General features: G+C 32.8%; 1 protein-coding gene across 1 annotated transcript; it reads left to right on the top strand.

Moving 5' to 3' along the window:
• Positions 1-11,490: 11,490 nt before the first annotated feature.
• On the top strand, positions 11,491-12,432 carry LOC127564603 (olfactory receptor 2A5-like). Its single transcript, XM_052001237.1, has one exon. The coding sequence runs from the start codon at positions 11,491-11,493 to the stop codon at positions 12,430-12,432; it is 942 nt and encodes a 313-aa protein (XP_051857197.1).
• Positions 12,433-15,593: the final 3,161 nt, after the last annotated feature.

Here is a 15,593-nt window from a genome sequence, read left to right as displayed (position 1 = left end):
AGAGAACAAAAAGATTGATGAATTGGGCATACAACTAAAAAAGATTTTAAAAAACAAATTAAAAACCCTCAGTTAAATATCAAATTAGAAATTACGTAAACCAAAAGAGAGATTAATAAAATTGAAAGAAATCTATAAAATTAGAAAAACTTAAGAATTAGTTTTACCAAACACACACACACACACACACACACACACACACACACACACAATAAAATACATAAACATTTAGTTAATTTTATTAGAAAAAGGAAAGAAGAAAGCCAAATTACCGGCATCAAAAATGAAAAGGGTGAATTTACCACCAATAAAGAGAAAATTAAAGAAATAATTAGGAGCTATTTTACCCAATTGCATGAGAATAAATCTTATAATCTAAGTGAAATGGACGAATTCTTACCAAAATATAGGTTGTTCAGATTAACATATGAAAAAAAAATTCATAGAAAAGAAAATTGATCAAGACACTAAGGAACTTCCAAGAAAAAAATCTCCAGGGCCAGATGGATTTACAAGTGAATTCTACCTAGCAGTTAAAGAACAATTAATTCTTATACTATACAAATTATTTGGGAAAATAGAGGAAGAAGGAATCCTACCAAATTCCTTTTATGACAGAGATACAGTGATGATACCTAAACCAGGAAGAGCTAAAACTGAGAAAGAAAATTTTAGATGAATTTCCATGATGCATATTGATGCAAAAAATGTAAATAAAATATTAGCAAAGAGACTACAAAAACTTATCACCAGGATAATACACTATGACCAAGTAGGATTTATACCAAGAAATATGAGGAAAACTATCAACATAATTGATTATATCAATAACAAAACTAACAAATCATATCATTATATCAATAAATGCAGAAAAAGCGTGTGACAAAATTCAAAACTCAGTCATCTTAAAAACACTAGAAAGCATAGGTATAAATGAAGTTTTCCTCAAAATGATAAGACATAGATTCTGGTTGTTGGTGTCCTCTTAAGCAGTGAATTTCTAGCCAGTCCTTTTGTGGATTTCAGTGAAGCTACTGCTGTCAATTTACATTCGAAGTCACTAAGAGACTAATAAGAAAATAACCAACCTAATATCTTCCAGAATCTTTTAAAATCATAAGGCTTTCCTTTTTCTGAAGGAAACTCACTTCTCCCCATCAAATGATTCTTCCTAAACTTACCATTAAGCATAATTACTCCATTTCACCTATTTTGATGGAATTTCTCATTTCAAATACTTTTCAGCATAGGGAGCCAGGTATAAGTGTAACAAGTATAAAATGAAAAGCTATATATGAATGAAATCATTTTAAATGCACTGAGGGCACTAAACTGTTTTAAAGACCTGTAGTAACTAATTCTAACATCTTATTATTGTAAAGCTCCAAAAAGAGATAAAGTAATTAGCACATTGTCTGGCAGATAGCAGGTCCTTTTACGATGCTAATTCCATTATCCCTTCCCTTTTAAATAAAAAGCCAAGACAAAATACTTCAGCAAATTAGATCATACTTCTGTGAGTTCTGTTTCACTTCATCCAAACATTTTCAAAGATTTTAACACTTAAATAAAAGTCTATGGTTGAGATTATTGGGATGATTGAATATTCCATCATTTATTTTAAGTGGGGTAAGGTAATAATTGATTTACTCGGTTACTTGCATACTGAAGTCTTCATAATTAAAAAAAAAAAAAACGGGAAAAACACAATATTAAATGCATGTTTCTTTTTCTCGTAGGTATTAGATTTATATTTTCACTGACTGCCACCCATAGAATTGTGATATCTAATAATAGGATCATAGCTCTAATGGTAGAGTAAGCCCAAAGATAAAGGAGGCATTGTGGATTACATTCATGTGACTCCACTGAGGTTCATAGAGGGGAAGTGATATGAGTTCATTCATTTAGTGTGCAAAAGAAATGAGTCTTCAACACAGATCCTCTCACTGTGGATCTAGCACTCCTGTTTTTCCAATATGCCATGTCTGTACAGTTGGTGGCAGTCAGACTGTGGAGAACTTCAAGTTATAGACTGAAGACTTTGTAGTCCTCTATGGAAGAGGTAGCTACCAATGATTTTTTAGCAGAAGAGTCATAATATTAGGCCAATGTCTTAGATTCGGGAGTCAGTTGGAAAGAGAAGGCACTTTAACAACAAGAACAAGAAGAGCAAGAATAAAAACAATTAAAAATAAATATTCCAGACACTAGCAGGAAATGAGGGCCTTTAGCAGAGTTCTGACTATATAAGTAGAGACAAAATTTTACAGCTGTTAGATTCAAGTGAGATTAGATGACTTTCCAATTCTAAGATTTTTAGAACTATTAAATCTGGAAAATACTAAAAACTGAAAGAGCAATTTGACATTAACATAATCCACTGAGTTGAGCAAAATGGTGAAATTAGATGAGTAGGACATACATCTTGATTTTCTAGTTTTCTGTAGACCTTGTAAAGTCCTGGCCCTTCATTTTCTCATCTCAGAAATGAACAGATTTGAACAAACTACATCTAAGATCTCTCCAACTTCAAAGCCTATGATTCATAAAATCTTTGAAAGTGAAAATATTTCATAGTTATTTTGTTCCAAGTCATAACTTCTAGGAGAAAAATATATGTCTATTCCTTGGGAAAACCTATTCCCATAAAATTAAATCATAATAGGTTTCCAAGGGGCATATTTAGTGGAGATTTTCCTGATCTCACTTTCTATGTTATATTCTGTGAGGTTGCTTCAGTATTTGAAGCAATATTGGGATATTGAACCTATAACAAGTACAAGTTTTGGGGTATTATTACTTGCGATGTAATCCTAAGGGATATAATTTGCTATTTCTCGAGTTCTCTATGGATTTATAAAGATATCTCCTGTATTTACTCTTGAACCCTCTTCCTGTATTCCCAAGATAAAATAAAAGAGAGTGAGAAGCAGACCTTAGGTTTCCCTACAGGGAGGAGATGTCTAGGTATGATGTCCCATGGACCCTTCTCCTACACTAAATCCTCAGGAGTATCTGGGAAAATTGACTGATTTGAATGGATCACGCGGGGGAAAAAACCTTAATTTCTAAGCAACACCCAGATTTTGCCTCAGTCCCTGTTAGGAAGGGCAGTGTGTAAGATTTGGGGACTTCTCAGACTACCTTACAGGTAAAGACTATTGGTTATGCCGTACTAGGTTTAAGTAGTTCGTTTTCTCTGAATGGTGACCTAGACATGAGAGAAAACTGGTGAGATAAGGAATCACCAGCACAGGGAGAGAACAGCAGATGTCTCCTCTGAGCTGGGTATGTTCTGGGCTATGAATCTAGATTAAGAGCAGAAAAATCATGTACCACTTCCAGGAATAACTTCCAAGAAGCATTCCCAGTAGACAAGTAATTTCTTGGATTCCATTCAAATCTCAATTTTGAGTGTCTGGTGTTTCTTGGTGTCAGTTATATTTGTCAAGCTGTGTCCCTGATAAAGAAATAAACAGGAGTAAAGGAAACACTCCACAATTTGAGCATGATCTATGCAGGTTACCCATGGAAGCAACTCAATGTGAGGCTGACAGTCCAAACTGAAAGAGAACAATGAAGTGTTTTGCTTAGAGGGGTTCTAATGCTTCTGCTGTCTCTGAAACATACATATCCTGGAAATAGTCTTTGCAGTGAGTGGCCAGATTACAGAATTTCCTTTCTGACTGTTCTTTGGTTACTCTAGCCAGAGAGGATCAGTACTGTGCCCTGTGAGAGTTCTAAAGAAGTGAAAAGTTTATTTCCAATGTGAGGACTCTCATTTTGGTTTCTTACTATACAAGGGAGAAGTTACCTTCATAGATTTTTTTTTCCTCTGATGAATGCTACAATACTTGCTGTGCTGTGAGTATTCTACAGAAACTGTCTATAATTCAGATAAAAACAAACCAGTTAAACCATGAAAATAAGTTATATATGTATATATATATAATATGTTTTTAGAGTAGCAATGGGCCTATAAAGAAATCTGATAAACCTTCCCCAGCATGAAAAGCATTTCCCAATAATATCAGTTTATTGACTTGTATATTCAGTTTGCTTTGGTTCAGAATTGCATACATCTGTTCATTCATTTTTTTACTATATATTTACTATTATGTTCAAAGTAAGTAGCATAGGATAATAAGTAAAGGTTTTTCTTTCAAGTCTGGAAAATATGCCTCAGACAAATATTGTATGTCCCTGAAATAATCATCTCTCAGTCCTCTAGAAAACTCTGCAAGACTAAGTTATTGAAAAGTTGCATATACACATGAATGGAGGAGATCTTCAGCACTGATATTTTCTAACTTTAAAAGTTCTGTCACATTTTTCAAAATGTTCATAATAAATAGAAAGTCTCCTTTAATCATTTTTGTTTGAACTATTGTAGGTCATAGAGCACAATAGAGCACAGATATTTAGATTTAGAAGGGATTTCAGATAGCATTTACTCAACTTCTTTATTTTAGGATGTCCAGAAATGTAAAGTGGCTTCCTCAAAGTCATTTTTGATAGGAAATGTGATGCAAGAGAAAGAGAGCTGGATTGGAAATTTCAAATCATAGGTCTACTCCTTGCTAACTAAGTGACCTTGGTCAAGAGACCTGGGCTCTCTGGCCCCCACTTCTCTCATTTGTAAAATAAAGGAGATGTATCAGATAATTTTTTAAAGCCCATCCCAAGTCTAACTTCCCAGTGATTCTCACAGTGCCTGGTGCATAGTAAGTACTTAATGAACTTTTGGTTCATTAGATTGGTTAATTAAAATTAAATTTAAATTTATGATGTGATGAATTCCTGCCATCTTTTATTTGTATCTGTGCAGCACAGGCCAGTTCTAAGCAGATTATCTTCTTTATTTTTCTCTTCATTCTTGGACAATCCAAAATGAACAAGGTACTCATTGTTCAATTTCTGTTTTTTAATGTAGTTTCTTTACATTTGTAAATGATATTTTCCAAGTTATCTGCATTTTGTGTTTCCCTATTCTTATACATATAAAATAAAATAATTTAGGAATTAGTTTAATTTTGAACTTTTATTATGATGAATCTAATATACCTAGGTCATAGAATATAAAGAAGAAAATTGTTAATTGTAATATATGGGGAGAATCCCTGTACCTGCCTACTATGTCAAACAACATTATAAGGTCTAATCTTTGATTTTGTACTGAAGAAGAATTAGAGTTTAAATAGGGAAATCTTATTGATGTCATTTTTTTTAGTTCTTCAACACAGTTCACACCTGAGATTAAACATATTGTACAGTTAAAGGCCTGAGATATGGAATCAAAAGGACTAAATTAAAATGTTATTTCTATACATGAGTCATTTCCCTCTGGACTTTAGTTTGAATATTGTGAGGAATTTTCCACCTTCTCTGGATGGTTCATTCCAAATCTACAGCTCACCCATAATCTTGTAAAAAAGCACAGGGAAAAGCCTCTGTCATTATATTCCATTTCCTTTGTCTCCTCCTTTTCTGTTTCCATTAATAGGACATATTGGAAAGAGGCTCTATCCCGCCACAGACTAGTAACTCAGCTCAGATATCTTCTGCCTTGGTGGAAACTAATCATGTTCAGGGGATATGGCAACAGCCTATCTCCCCCACTCTACACCATGTCTGTTTAATTTGGTGGATGGAAGCAAGCTCTAGTCTCTCCTAGACAAGAAATGAGTGCAAAAGAATTATGCCCTAAGAACCAAGAGACAATTCTAAACTGTGCTCCTATCTAGCTATGTGATATTAGTTAAATCACCTCGTCATTCAGAATATCATTTTCCTCTCTTGAAAAATGAAGGTGGGGGGAGGATTAGATGACCTCTATCATGTCTCCCACTTCTAATGGTCTTTGACATATATCTCCAAAATAAAAAGAGAGTCAAGACAAGACATCTGTGGGTTTCAGTCAAGGTTTGAGGTTAAACACCCTTTGTGTCACTGTCTACCAGAGACTTTGGATCTTCATTCTTAACATAGAGGTTTTTTTTGTAACAAATGAAAGACTTGCCAATTAGTAGAAAATGTTTCTGGTCTTAAGATATATGTAATTGAAAAGAAAAGTATAAATATTTTTCTTTTCTGAATATTGCATTCTAGAATAATGCCTACTTTGCTTATCTCTATTTGGAGGCAGTTGGATGGTAAAGTGAGATAGAGTGCTGGGCCTGAAGTCAGGCAGCCTGGAGTTGAAAAGGGATCTTAGACATTTACTAGCTACATGGCTTTGGCCAAGTTACTCAGTCTCTCTTTGCCCCTCTTTCCTCATTTATGAAAGGCATATAATAATAACATTTACCTCTTAGGATTGTTGTGAAAATATGTAAAGCACATAGTTCAGTACATAGCACATAGAAGATGCTTGCTAAATGCTTTTTTACTTTATTTCCATTCATAAGTTGTTCATCATAATCAGTAAAATCAACTATCAATTATTTATTAGTGCATAATCTGTGGCACTTGTTATTGATCACATCAAATTCTCATTCCAATAAAAATAAGACTCTTAACAGGGTCACATCAGAAGTCATTGTCAAAGGCAAGTCTCTTATTTTTACTTACTTTAAAAAAATAGATTTTTATTTAAATCTTTTTTACTTTCTTATATTTCCCCCATATTCTTTCCCTACTCCTCTGAGAGTCATTCCTTGAAAAAAAAAAAAAAAAAGAGAAAAAAAGAGAAAAGAAAAAAAAAAATCAGTGACACTATTTAGTATATTTTTTAAAATTGGATTATATATTCAATAGATACAGAAGAAGGAATTTTTAAAATAACTCTATTATTTATTCTGTAATAAAACTTGACCTTTACAATTTCAAATTATTCTGTTTAGATTGTTTTATGATTGTTATTATCACTTACATTGTTTTGGTCTGTGTTAATATTGTTTTCCTGGTCTTTCATACTTTATTTGCATCATTTAATGTATCTTTTCAAGCATCAATGTATTCACTTCCATTGTTTCTTATAACAAAATAATATTCTATTAAGTTATGAAACATATTTTGTTCAACCATTCCTCAATTTAGGACAACTAAGGGGTACAGTGGCTAGAGTGCTGGACCTGGAGTCCAGAAAACTCATATTCCTGAGTTCAAATATGACTTCAGATATTTAGTAGCTATTGGAGTTGTTCATTTGGTTCCAGCTATAGCTTTTCAATTTCTCTCTCTTCTAAATGATAAAAGTATTCTTTTTTGGGAGGAAAGTTGGGATTCATCTCCCGCACATAGTTAAAAAAGTTATAAAAAGTTATACATCTTGTTTCTCCTGATTTTTATGGTATAATCTTTATTGTTAGGTTCACATTCACTTTGAGCTAAATTTCCATGCTGATTGCCAGTTTTCCTAACAGTTCTTACAAAGCTCTTTCCCAGTTATATTGTCTTTTTGTTTGTGTCCTAATATTTCTTTTTCTATTCTGATCTACTTTTTCTTTTTTTTTAATCAGTAGGAAATTTTTTCAATAATTACTGTAGTATACTATCATTTGAGATATAGAAATCTTATCCTCCACAATCCTATCATTAAAAAAAAAAGATTCACTTTATATCTTTTTGATCTTTTGTTCCTCCATATGATTTTATTATTTTGTGTAGTTCTTTATAGCATAATTTTTATCGCACGATTGAAATAATACTTAATATGCAAATTAACTTTGGCAATATTGCCATTTTTATTACACTGGACCATCTAAGCCATGAGCATGTTTCAGTTCTGCTCTGTTTCCTTAAGATAAAATTTTGTAATTTAACTCATAAAATATTGTGTATACTTTCATATATTGACTCCAAAATATCTAATGAATTTTTAAGTTATTCTTTAGTGAAATTTTGCCCCTTTGAATTTACATATGAATTGACAGGAATGCTATAACTTTTATTTGGTTGTTTGTTTATTTTGGAGGGGGCTCTGCAATCTAAAACTTTTAAAGAAGCTATAAGGTATTTATTGATTCCTTATTATTTTTTAAGTAAAAGATCCTTCATTCTTGTCTATCTTTATGACTAAAACTTTGCTCTTTTGTCTTATTACTGTTAGTGGCTGTTCTATGACATACCAAATTTTGGTAAAGAGTGATGTCATTTTTTTACTCCTATATATTGGAAAAGCTCTTATTATGTCCCCAATAGTTAATAATGTTTGTTTTTCATTGTAGAGAGATATTTTCTAGCATCTTTTTAATAAGAGACCTCTGTCTGTATCTAGTTTTTTTATGTTTTATAGGTTTGTTTTGGTTTGGGTTTTTTGCAAAAATGAAAAATGTATTTTGCCTGAGGCTTTTCCTGCATCTTTTAAGATAAACTTTTTGTATTCTTTTATTTGATTATAATTAATTAGGTTGATTGTTTTCCTAATATGAAACACATATTCCTGATATAAAAGTAGCTTGGTCAGAATGATTGATTTCTTTTTTTTTCAAATTGTGATAGTTTGATTGGGGGGAGGGGGTAGCTAGGGTTTTTACTTAATTGTAGAAATAATAAAATTGAGCTATAATTCATTTTTTTCCTTTACCGAACTTCCTGGGTTAAAGCTTTAAAACTATATTTGCCTCATAAAAGGAATTTGATAGAATGGTTTCGTCCCCAAAGTTGGAGAATACTTTGTGTAGTATAGGCAATCATAGTTTTTTTTAAAGTTTGGCAGAATTCTCATCAAAATTGAATTGAACTATGGGTTTTTTTCCTTTGTTAGTTCTTTTAAAGCTATTCTTGTTCCTTTTCTGAGACTGGACTATTTTATATTCTCTTAGTCTGGTTATTTTATTTTTCTAAAGGCAATATTTTATTTCTCTTGTATTTCAGCTGCATTATTTTATTGTGCATAGAAGGTTCATAAAATCATTTTTTCTTCTAGTTGAGCTCTCACCTTATCCTATTTTTATTTTGTTGATCTCATTTTCTACCTTCTTATTTTGGTCAGGCTAATTAAATACTTATCAATTTTTAGTCTTTTTAAAGAATCAGCTTTCTGTTTATGTTCTTTAGTCTTTTTCTTTTTCCAGTTTATCTATTTCTTCTTTAATTCTCAAGGTTCCCTCTTTTGTTATATTGTATGTATTTGTTGGCTTTCTAATTATTTCAATATATATTCAGTTTGTTAATCCTCTCTTTTTCTATTTTTAGTAAAGCTTTGAGAATTTGTGTGTATTTTAACTTCTGAAGATTGTGTTAGCTCTACCCCAGAACTTTGAAGACACTTTCTCTTTACTATCATCTTTCAAATAATTATATTCTTTCTATTATTTGTACATTGACTTTTTTTATTATTTAAGATGTCATTATTGAATCTTCTTTTAGGTTTATGTCTTTTCTTTGTACTTCCTGAATTAATTATTATTTATTTTGTGTTGTGAACTAAAAAATATTTGCTTTGTATTTTTCTTCCTTTACCTTTTTTTTTTTTTTGCAAAATTTCTATCAACTAACACATGGACTATTTTTGTAAAAATACCATATGGTGATGAGAAATATCTAAGAAAGATCTTTGGTGTTGCTGAAAGAAAGACTGGAATCAAATTTCCAGCTCTCAATTCTCTATCATTTTGTTAATTCTATATTTTATCATTTGCTTTTCTTTCTACTAGATTCATCCAACTTTGAAATTATTCCTACTAAGTTGAGTCTTCGCCTTCATAGCTTTTGCAAAGACTGATTGGTGTTACATTGATTTCAATCTCCTTTTTTCAGATCTGAAATAGTCATTCACACTAGCACCAAACCCAAATTCCTCCCAAGGTCCTAGTTCTTTCCTTCCCTCCTCCAAATGGGCATATTTTTCTTTCCTACTTTGCACATATTTGCATGTATTTATATTAATTTTCATGTACTATTTATATTTGAAAGTAAATTCCTTGAGAACGACTCCTTGAAATTCTCATCTTTTTGTACTTGTATTCCCAGAATCTAACAAAGTTCCTGATGCACTCTTGAGTACTAATTGACTAATCCATGGCCTTAGAACACAAAAGCTCTAATTATGATATAGGATCAGACTGATTGAGAAGTCTTTAAAAATTTGAAGGAATAAATTATTAGTTTTTTGGTTTATGACATCAATGAACTATACATTTTTCTGCTTCTACTATTGAAAGAATTATGGAACAAATAAACCTACCAAAATACCAAAAATAGCTTTACTTTGTTCTGAAACCTATTATCTTGGATCACTACTTTCTTCTGCTAATTGAATTTATCTTAAGGAATATTTATTTGATGAAAAAAAGAATATTTATTGGGAGTGCTTATGTCACAATGAGATGCTTGATCTAGTCCTTTTTTAAAAACTTACCTCATATGGGGAAAATGGAACTTATATATCTGATATTTAAAGAGATATGTTTTGCTGACTCTCTGGAGATCCATTAGACCTGTTATAATCAAACTCATTATATTCAACATATCCATCATTTTTTTCTCCCAAATCCTCACACCTCAAACCTTCCCTATCACTGTGAAGGGCAATATCATCCTCCCAATATCATAAGCTCAGAACTCAGCAGTCATGCTGGATTCCTCACTTTTATGGATATGGATCCAAGAAGTTTCCCCCTTCTCTTCTCTAACATTGCCACCATTCTGTTGCAGGTCTTATACCTTACCCTGATTGTTGCAATTACCTGTCTCAAAATTCTCCCTGGTCCAAACTGTCCTCTATTCAATCACAAAGCCACTACCACTGTTACTCTATAAACCACACTCTTCACACACTTAGTCCCCAACACTATTCTTCTATCCACATACTGGCCTCCTGGTTGTTCCATTAATGAGACATTCCATCTCTGGCCATCTCCCATGCCTGAAATGCTCTCCCTTCTCTACTTCAACTGCTGGTCACCCTGACTTCCTTAAATCCCAACTAAAATTCCACTTTCTACAAAATGCTTCCCCAATCGGTCTTAATCTTATTTCTGTTGATTATTTACTATATTTCCTATGTATATATCTTGTTTGTATATATTTGTTTGTTTGTTTGTGGTTGCTTTCATTACATTGTGAACTCCTTAAGGCAAGGTCTTTTACTTCTTATATTGCCAGCATTTAGCATGGTAGCGGCTTATAGTGAGAACTTAATAAATGTTTATTGAATTTCATTTCAACAATTTACATGTGAGTTAGGAAAGGCCCAAGAGGTAAAGATGCTTGACAAGGTCACACAGGTAATGAGGTTCAGAGCCAGGACATGAATCCAATCTTCTGACATCAGAACCAGAACTCGTTCCCCTACACCATGCTCTATTTACTATTGATCAGCAATAATTATCCTGCTATACCTATCTGAGCTGCTTCATACATTACATTTTCTTCCTGTTTTACTTTGGTCAAAAAAATTTTTTTTAATATCTCTTAAACTGATTATTTCAAGATACAGAAAACATAAGGAATAGAGACTAAACACTGATTTACTTCAGTAAACAACGAAGATTTTAAAATATGTTTTCAGCTGCCATACTTGACTATCTCTGTTACAGGAGGATGTGGAAAAATCAAACACTGATCACAGAGTTTATCCTTCTGGGATTTCCCGTCAGGCCAGAAATACAGATATTCCTCTTTGTGATCTTCTCCTTGTTTTATGCTATCACTCTTCTGGGGAATGGCATCATCCTGGGACTCATCTGTCTGGACTCCCATCTCCATATTCCCATGTACTTCTTCCTCTCACATCTGGCCATTGTCGACATGTCCTATGCCTCAAACAACGTACCCAAGATGCTTGTGAACCTACTGAATAAGGACAGAGGCATCTCCTTTGCTCCCTGCATTATGCAGATTTTTTTGTATTTAGCTTTTGCCCTTGTGGAGTGTTTTATCTTGGTGGTGATGTCCTATGATCGTTATGTAGCAATCTGCCATCCTCTCAGATATACTGTCATCCTGAGCTGGAGACTGTGCATTACTCTGACCATCATTTCCTGGGCATTCAGCTTCCTCCTTGCTCTGGTCGATGTGATTCTCGTTCTGAGGCTGCCCTTCTGCGGACCCCGGGAAGTCAACCACTTCTTCTGTGAGATCCTGTCTGTGCTCAAGCTTGCTTGTGCTGATACTAGACTTAACCAGCTATTTATCTTTACATCCTGTGTGTTTATCCTAGTTGGACCTCTCTGCTTAGTTCTGATTTCCTATATGCGCATTCTCTATGCCATCCTGAAGATCCAGTCTGGGGAAGGAAGAAAGAAAGCATTCTCTACCTGCTCCTCCCACCTCTGTGTAGTTGGGCTCTTCTATGGTATTGGCATCATACTATACATGACCCCCAAAACCAGCCATCCTGAGGAGCAGCAGAAAATCCTCTCCCTATTTTATAGCCTCATTAACCCTATGCTGAATCCCCTGATCTACAGCCTGAGGAATGCAGAGGTGAAGGGTGCTCTGAGAAGAGTGTTGGGGAAGAAAAAACAATCCCAAAACATGTGATTTGCTCATGACCAATTAAAATTCATTAGTATTCTTGGTGTTTTTATCTACCTGAGTATAAATCAAAGTTGTCTGCTTTCTCTCTACCTGTGACTAAATAATTCTAGAGATTAATTTTGATAGTGTTTTGTTATTGGTGATTCATCTTCAAACCCTCTGTGTGTGTGTGTATGTATGTGTAGTTGTGTGTGTGTATGTGTGTGTGTGTGTGTGTATTTAAAGAGACAATCACAATGTCACATTTATATTGGGCTTATATACCATGCTTAGTGATAAATATTTGCTTTTAGAGATATGAGTGTATAGAAATATATATGTATGTATATATCTATATATGTATGTATATAGATATATACATACCTATGTACATGTGTATATATATAAATGTATGCATATCCCAAATTGAATAGATAATAGGAATCATAGATCAATTGATCTTGACCTCATCCATCCATCTTGATCCTACATTTGGATTTCTTTTTTTTTTTTAATTTTTCCTTTTTTAATACCAAAGGATTTTAATAGAAGCCTACATCTGCTATATTATCCATCCCTGGTGGACCTTCATAGATTGTTGGTCCCATGACTATTAATTACACAATGACCTATCTTGTTAAGTCCCCTAAGTGAAAGGTATTTCTCATGCCTTCTGATATCATATAGCTGCCTTTTCCTTCAGTCTCCTTTAGAAGGAATATTCTTCCACTCCCATATTATTTTTTGTAAAATATATCTCCCCTGCTAAGGGTGAATCTGAGAATTCAAAGTGGTGTTAGAAGTTACTTCATTCAACTTCCTAACCTAGAAAAGAATACTTCCATTGTATGAATCTTAGATGAATTATTGAATAAATTATTTTATTGATTGAGAAGTCCTTGGAGGTTGGATAAAATATCTGTTGTTTAATGTCATAGCTTTTGTTTTACAACTTTTAATGCAATTTATATGCTACTGTATATTAATTATTTATGTTTCTGTTTTAGCAAGATATGACTTCCCCCCAAAAAAATGATATAACTTTTATATTTATATTCCCATCATTTTGCACAATATCTGTCACATAGAAGGTATATAATAAATATTCATTAGTTGCTTAAATTGCCCACTAGATTATAATCAAAAAGGGAATCAGTCATTTTGATAACTTCCATCAGCTTAGAACACTATGGTGTATAGTGTAAATGCATAAGAGATTATTTAAATAAATGTCAGATGAAGGAATGAATCTAGTGTGAGCTCCTACTCAGAGAATGATATTGATAATGATAACCAATTCATTTTTATGTAGTTCTTGAAAGTGTATATTTTTCCTGCACTAATCTTATGAATGGAATAGTATAATTTTTTTTTCCATTTTATAGAGGAGAAAGCTGAAACTCAGAAAAGTTAGAATTCTGACACAAAGTCTATTCAGCTAGTAATTATAAGAGGTGATCTGCATCTATGAATTTGGTACATATTGCATAATAGTAGTTCCCCATCCCTTAGAATCAATGGGGGCCCTTAGACCGATAAGATGGATTTGATAAAATGTAAATATATGGAATCTGATATATAAGAAGAATAAAAACTTTCTGGATCTGTTTGTCAATGATAAATTAGAGTTTCTTTGGCTATGGTTTTTAACTGATTATCATGAGCAATCATAAATTGTATCACTGGAAGCATAAAGCAAATACTTTTCCTTATTTTGCATGAAGGTGGAAAAAGACCATTTTCCACACCCTTTACCCTAACTAGATTGTTGTAACCACATCAATCTCAACACTTCGATTGTCACCCTGACATATATTTTATTCTGCGAATATAATAGATTTAGTTTTTAAGAGTACCAGCATGAGCTATTATCTAGTCAACAAATGTTTCTAAAATATCAGTTATGTAAAAAGTACATTATATGTTAAGAAAAGGATTTTTTAAACAATATAATTTCATTGTCTTTAAGAAGCTATTATTAAAACTTTTCCAATTCCCTTTCACTCTCAAGTTTGGCTTTTTTTGAAAATCTTTCTTCTTTACAACTATGTTGCTCATTTTGGGCTTCCAAAATTATAAAAGGCAAATCATGAGCCTTTGAACCTCAGTATAATAGGCAGAACTTAGCAAGGCCCAGCCAGTGTAGAAGGAAAACCTGCAACATCCTCAGCCCCAGCTTCAACCCAGCTTAGTCAGTGAGAGATCCCTTTTCCCCTGCAGAAAAGCTTGGGACAACTTTTCCTGTGTTCTTAAGAGCAGAGATCAACTTTTTCAAATGAGAAAAAAAAAAAAGAGCTTTTCCAGGGATGCTTAAACTGTAGCCCATGGACCAGATGCAGCAGGTGAGGATGTTTATTCCCCTCACCCAGGGCTATGAAGTTTCTTTATTTAAAGGACAACAAAACAAAGGTTTTCTTTTTTTTTTTTTTTTTTACTATAGTCTGGCCCTCCAACAGTCTGAGGGACTGTGAACTGGCCCCCTATTTAAAAAATTTGAGGACCCCTACAGCCTAGTACATGGTCAGTTTGTGAGTACATCTCATGTACCACCAAGAAAAAGATATATTCCTTTTTATTCCTATTCAAAATTCTCCTAAGGTCTATCATACCTAACTTATCTAAAATTCTGTCCTTAATTTCTTTCCTGTTTCTTTTGTAATTAGATTTATTTGTTTCTAATAAAGGGAGGTTCAGATGGAAGCAATTCTTAGAGGAAATTTTATATCTCTAAATGCTTACATGAATAAAATGGAGAACAAAAAGATTGATGAATTGGGCATACAACTAAAAAAGATTTTAAAAAACAAATTAAAAACCCTCAGTTAAATATCAAATTAGAAATTACGTAAATCAAAAGAGAGATTAATAAAAATTGAAAGAAATCTATAAAACTAGAAAAACTTAAGAATTAGTTTTACCAAACACACACACACACACACACACACACACACACAATAAAATACATAAACATTTAGTTAATTTGATTAGAAAAAGGAAAGAAGAAAGCCAAATTACCGGCATCAAAAATGAAAAGGGTGAATTTACCACCAATAAAGAGAAAATTAAAGAAATAATTAGGAGCTATTTTACCCAATTGCATGAGAATAAATCTTATAATCTAAGTGAAATGGACGAATTCTTACCAAAATATAGGTTGTTCAGATTAATATGAAAAAAAATTCATA

This window comes from Antechinus flavipes, chromosome 5 (assembly GCF_016432865.1).
Source record: "Antechinus flavipes isolate AdamAnt ecotype Samford, QLD, Australia chromosome 5, AdamAnt_v2, whole genome shotgun sequence".
Taxonomy (NCBI): Eukaryota; Metazoa; Chordata; class Mammalia; order Dasyuromorphia; family Dasyuridae; genus Antechinus; species Antechinus flavipes.
The sequence above is the reverse complement of the archived record's forward strand: the minus strand, read 5'-3'. Positions and strand labels throughout refer to the sequence as shown.

Coding starts and splice junctions, on each gene's coding strand:
- LOC127564603 (XM_052001237.1), top strand. CDS start 11,491: ATGTGGAAAAATCAAACACTGATCACAGAGTTTATCCTTCTGGGATTT.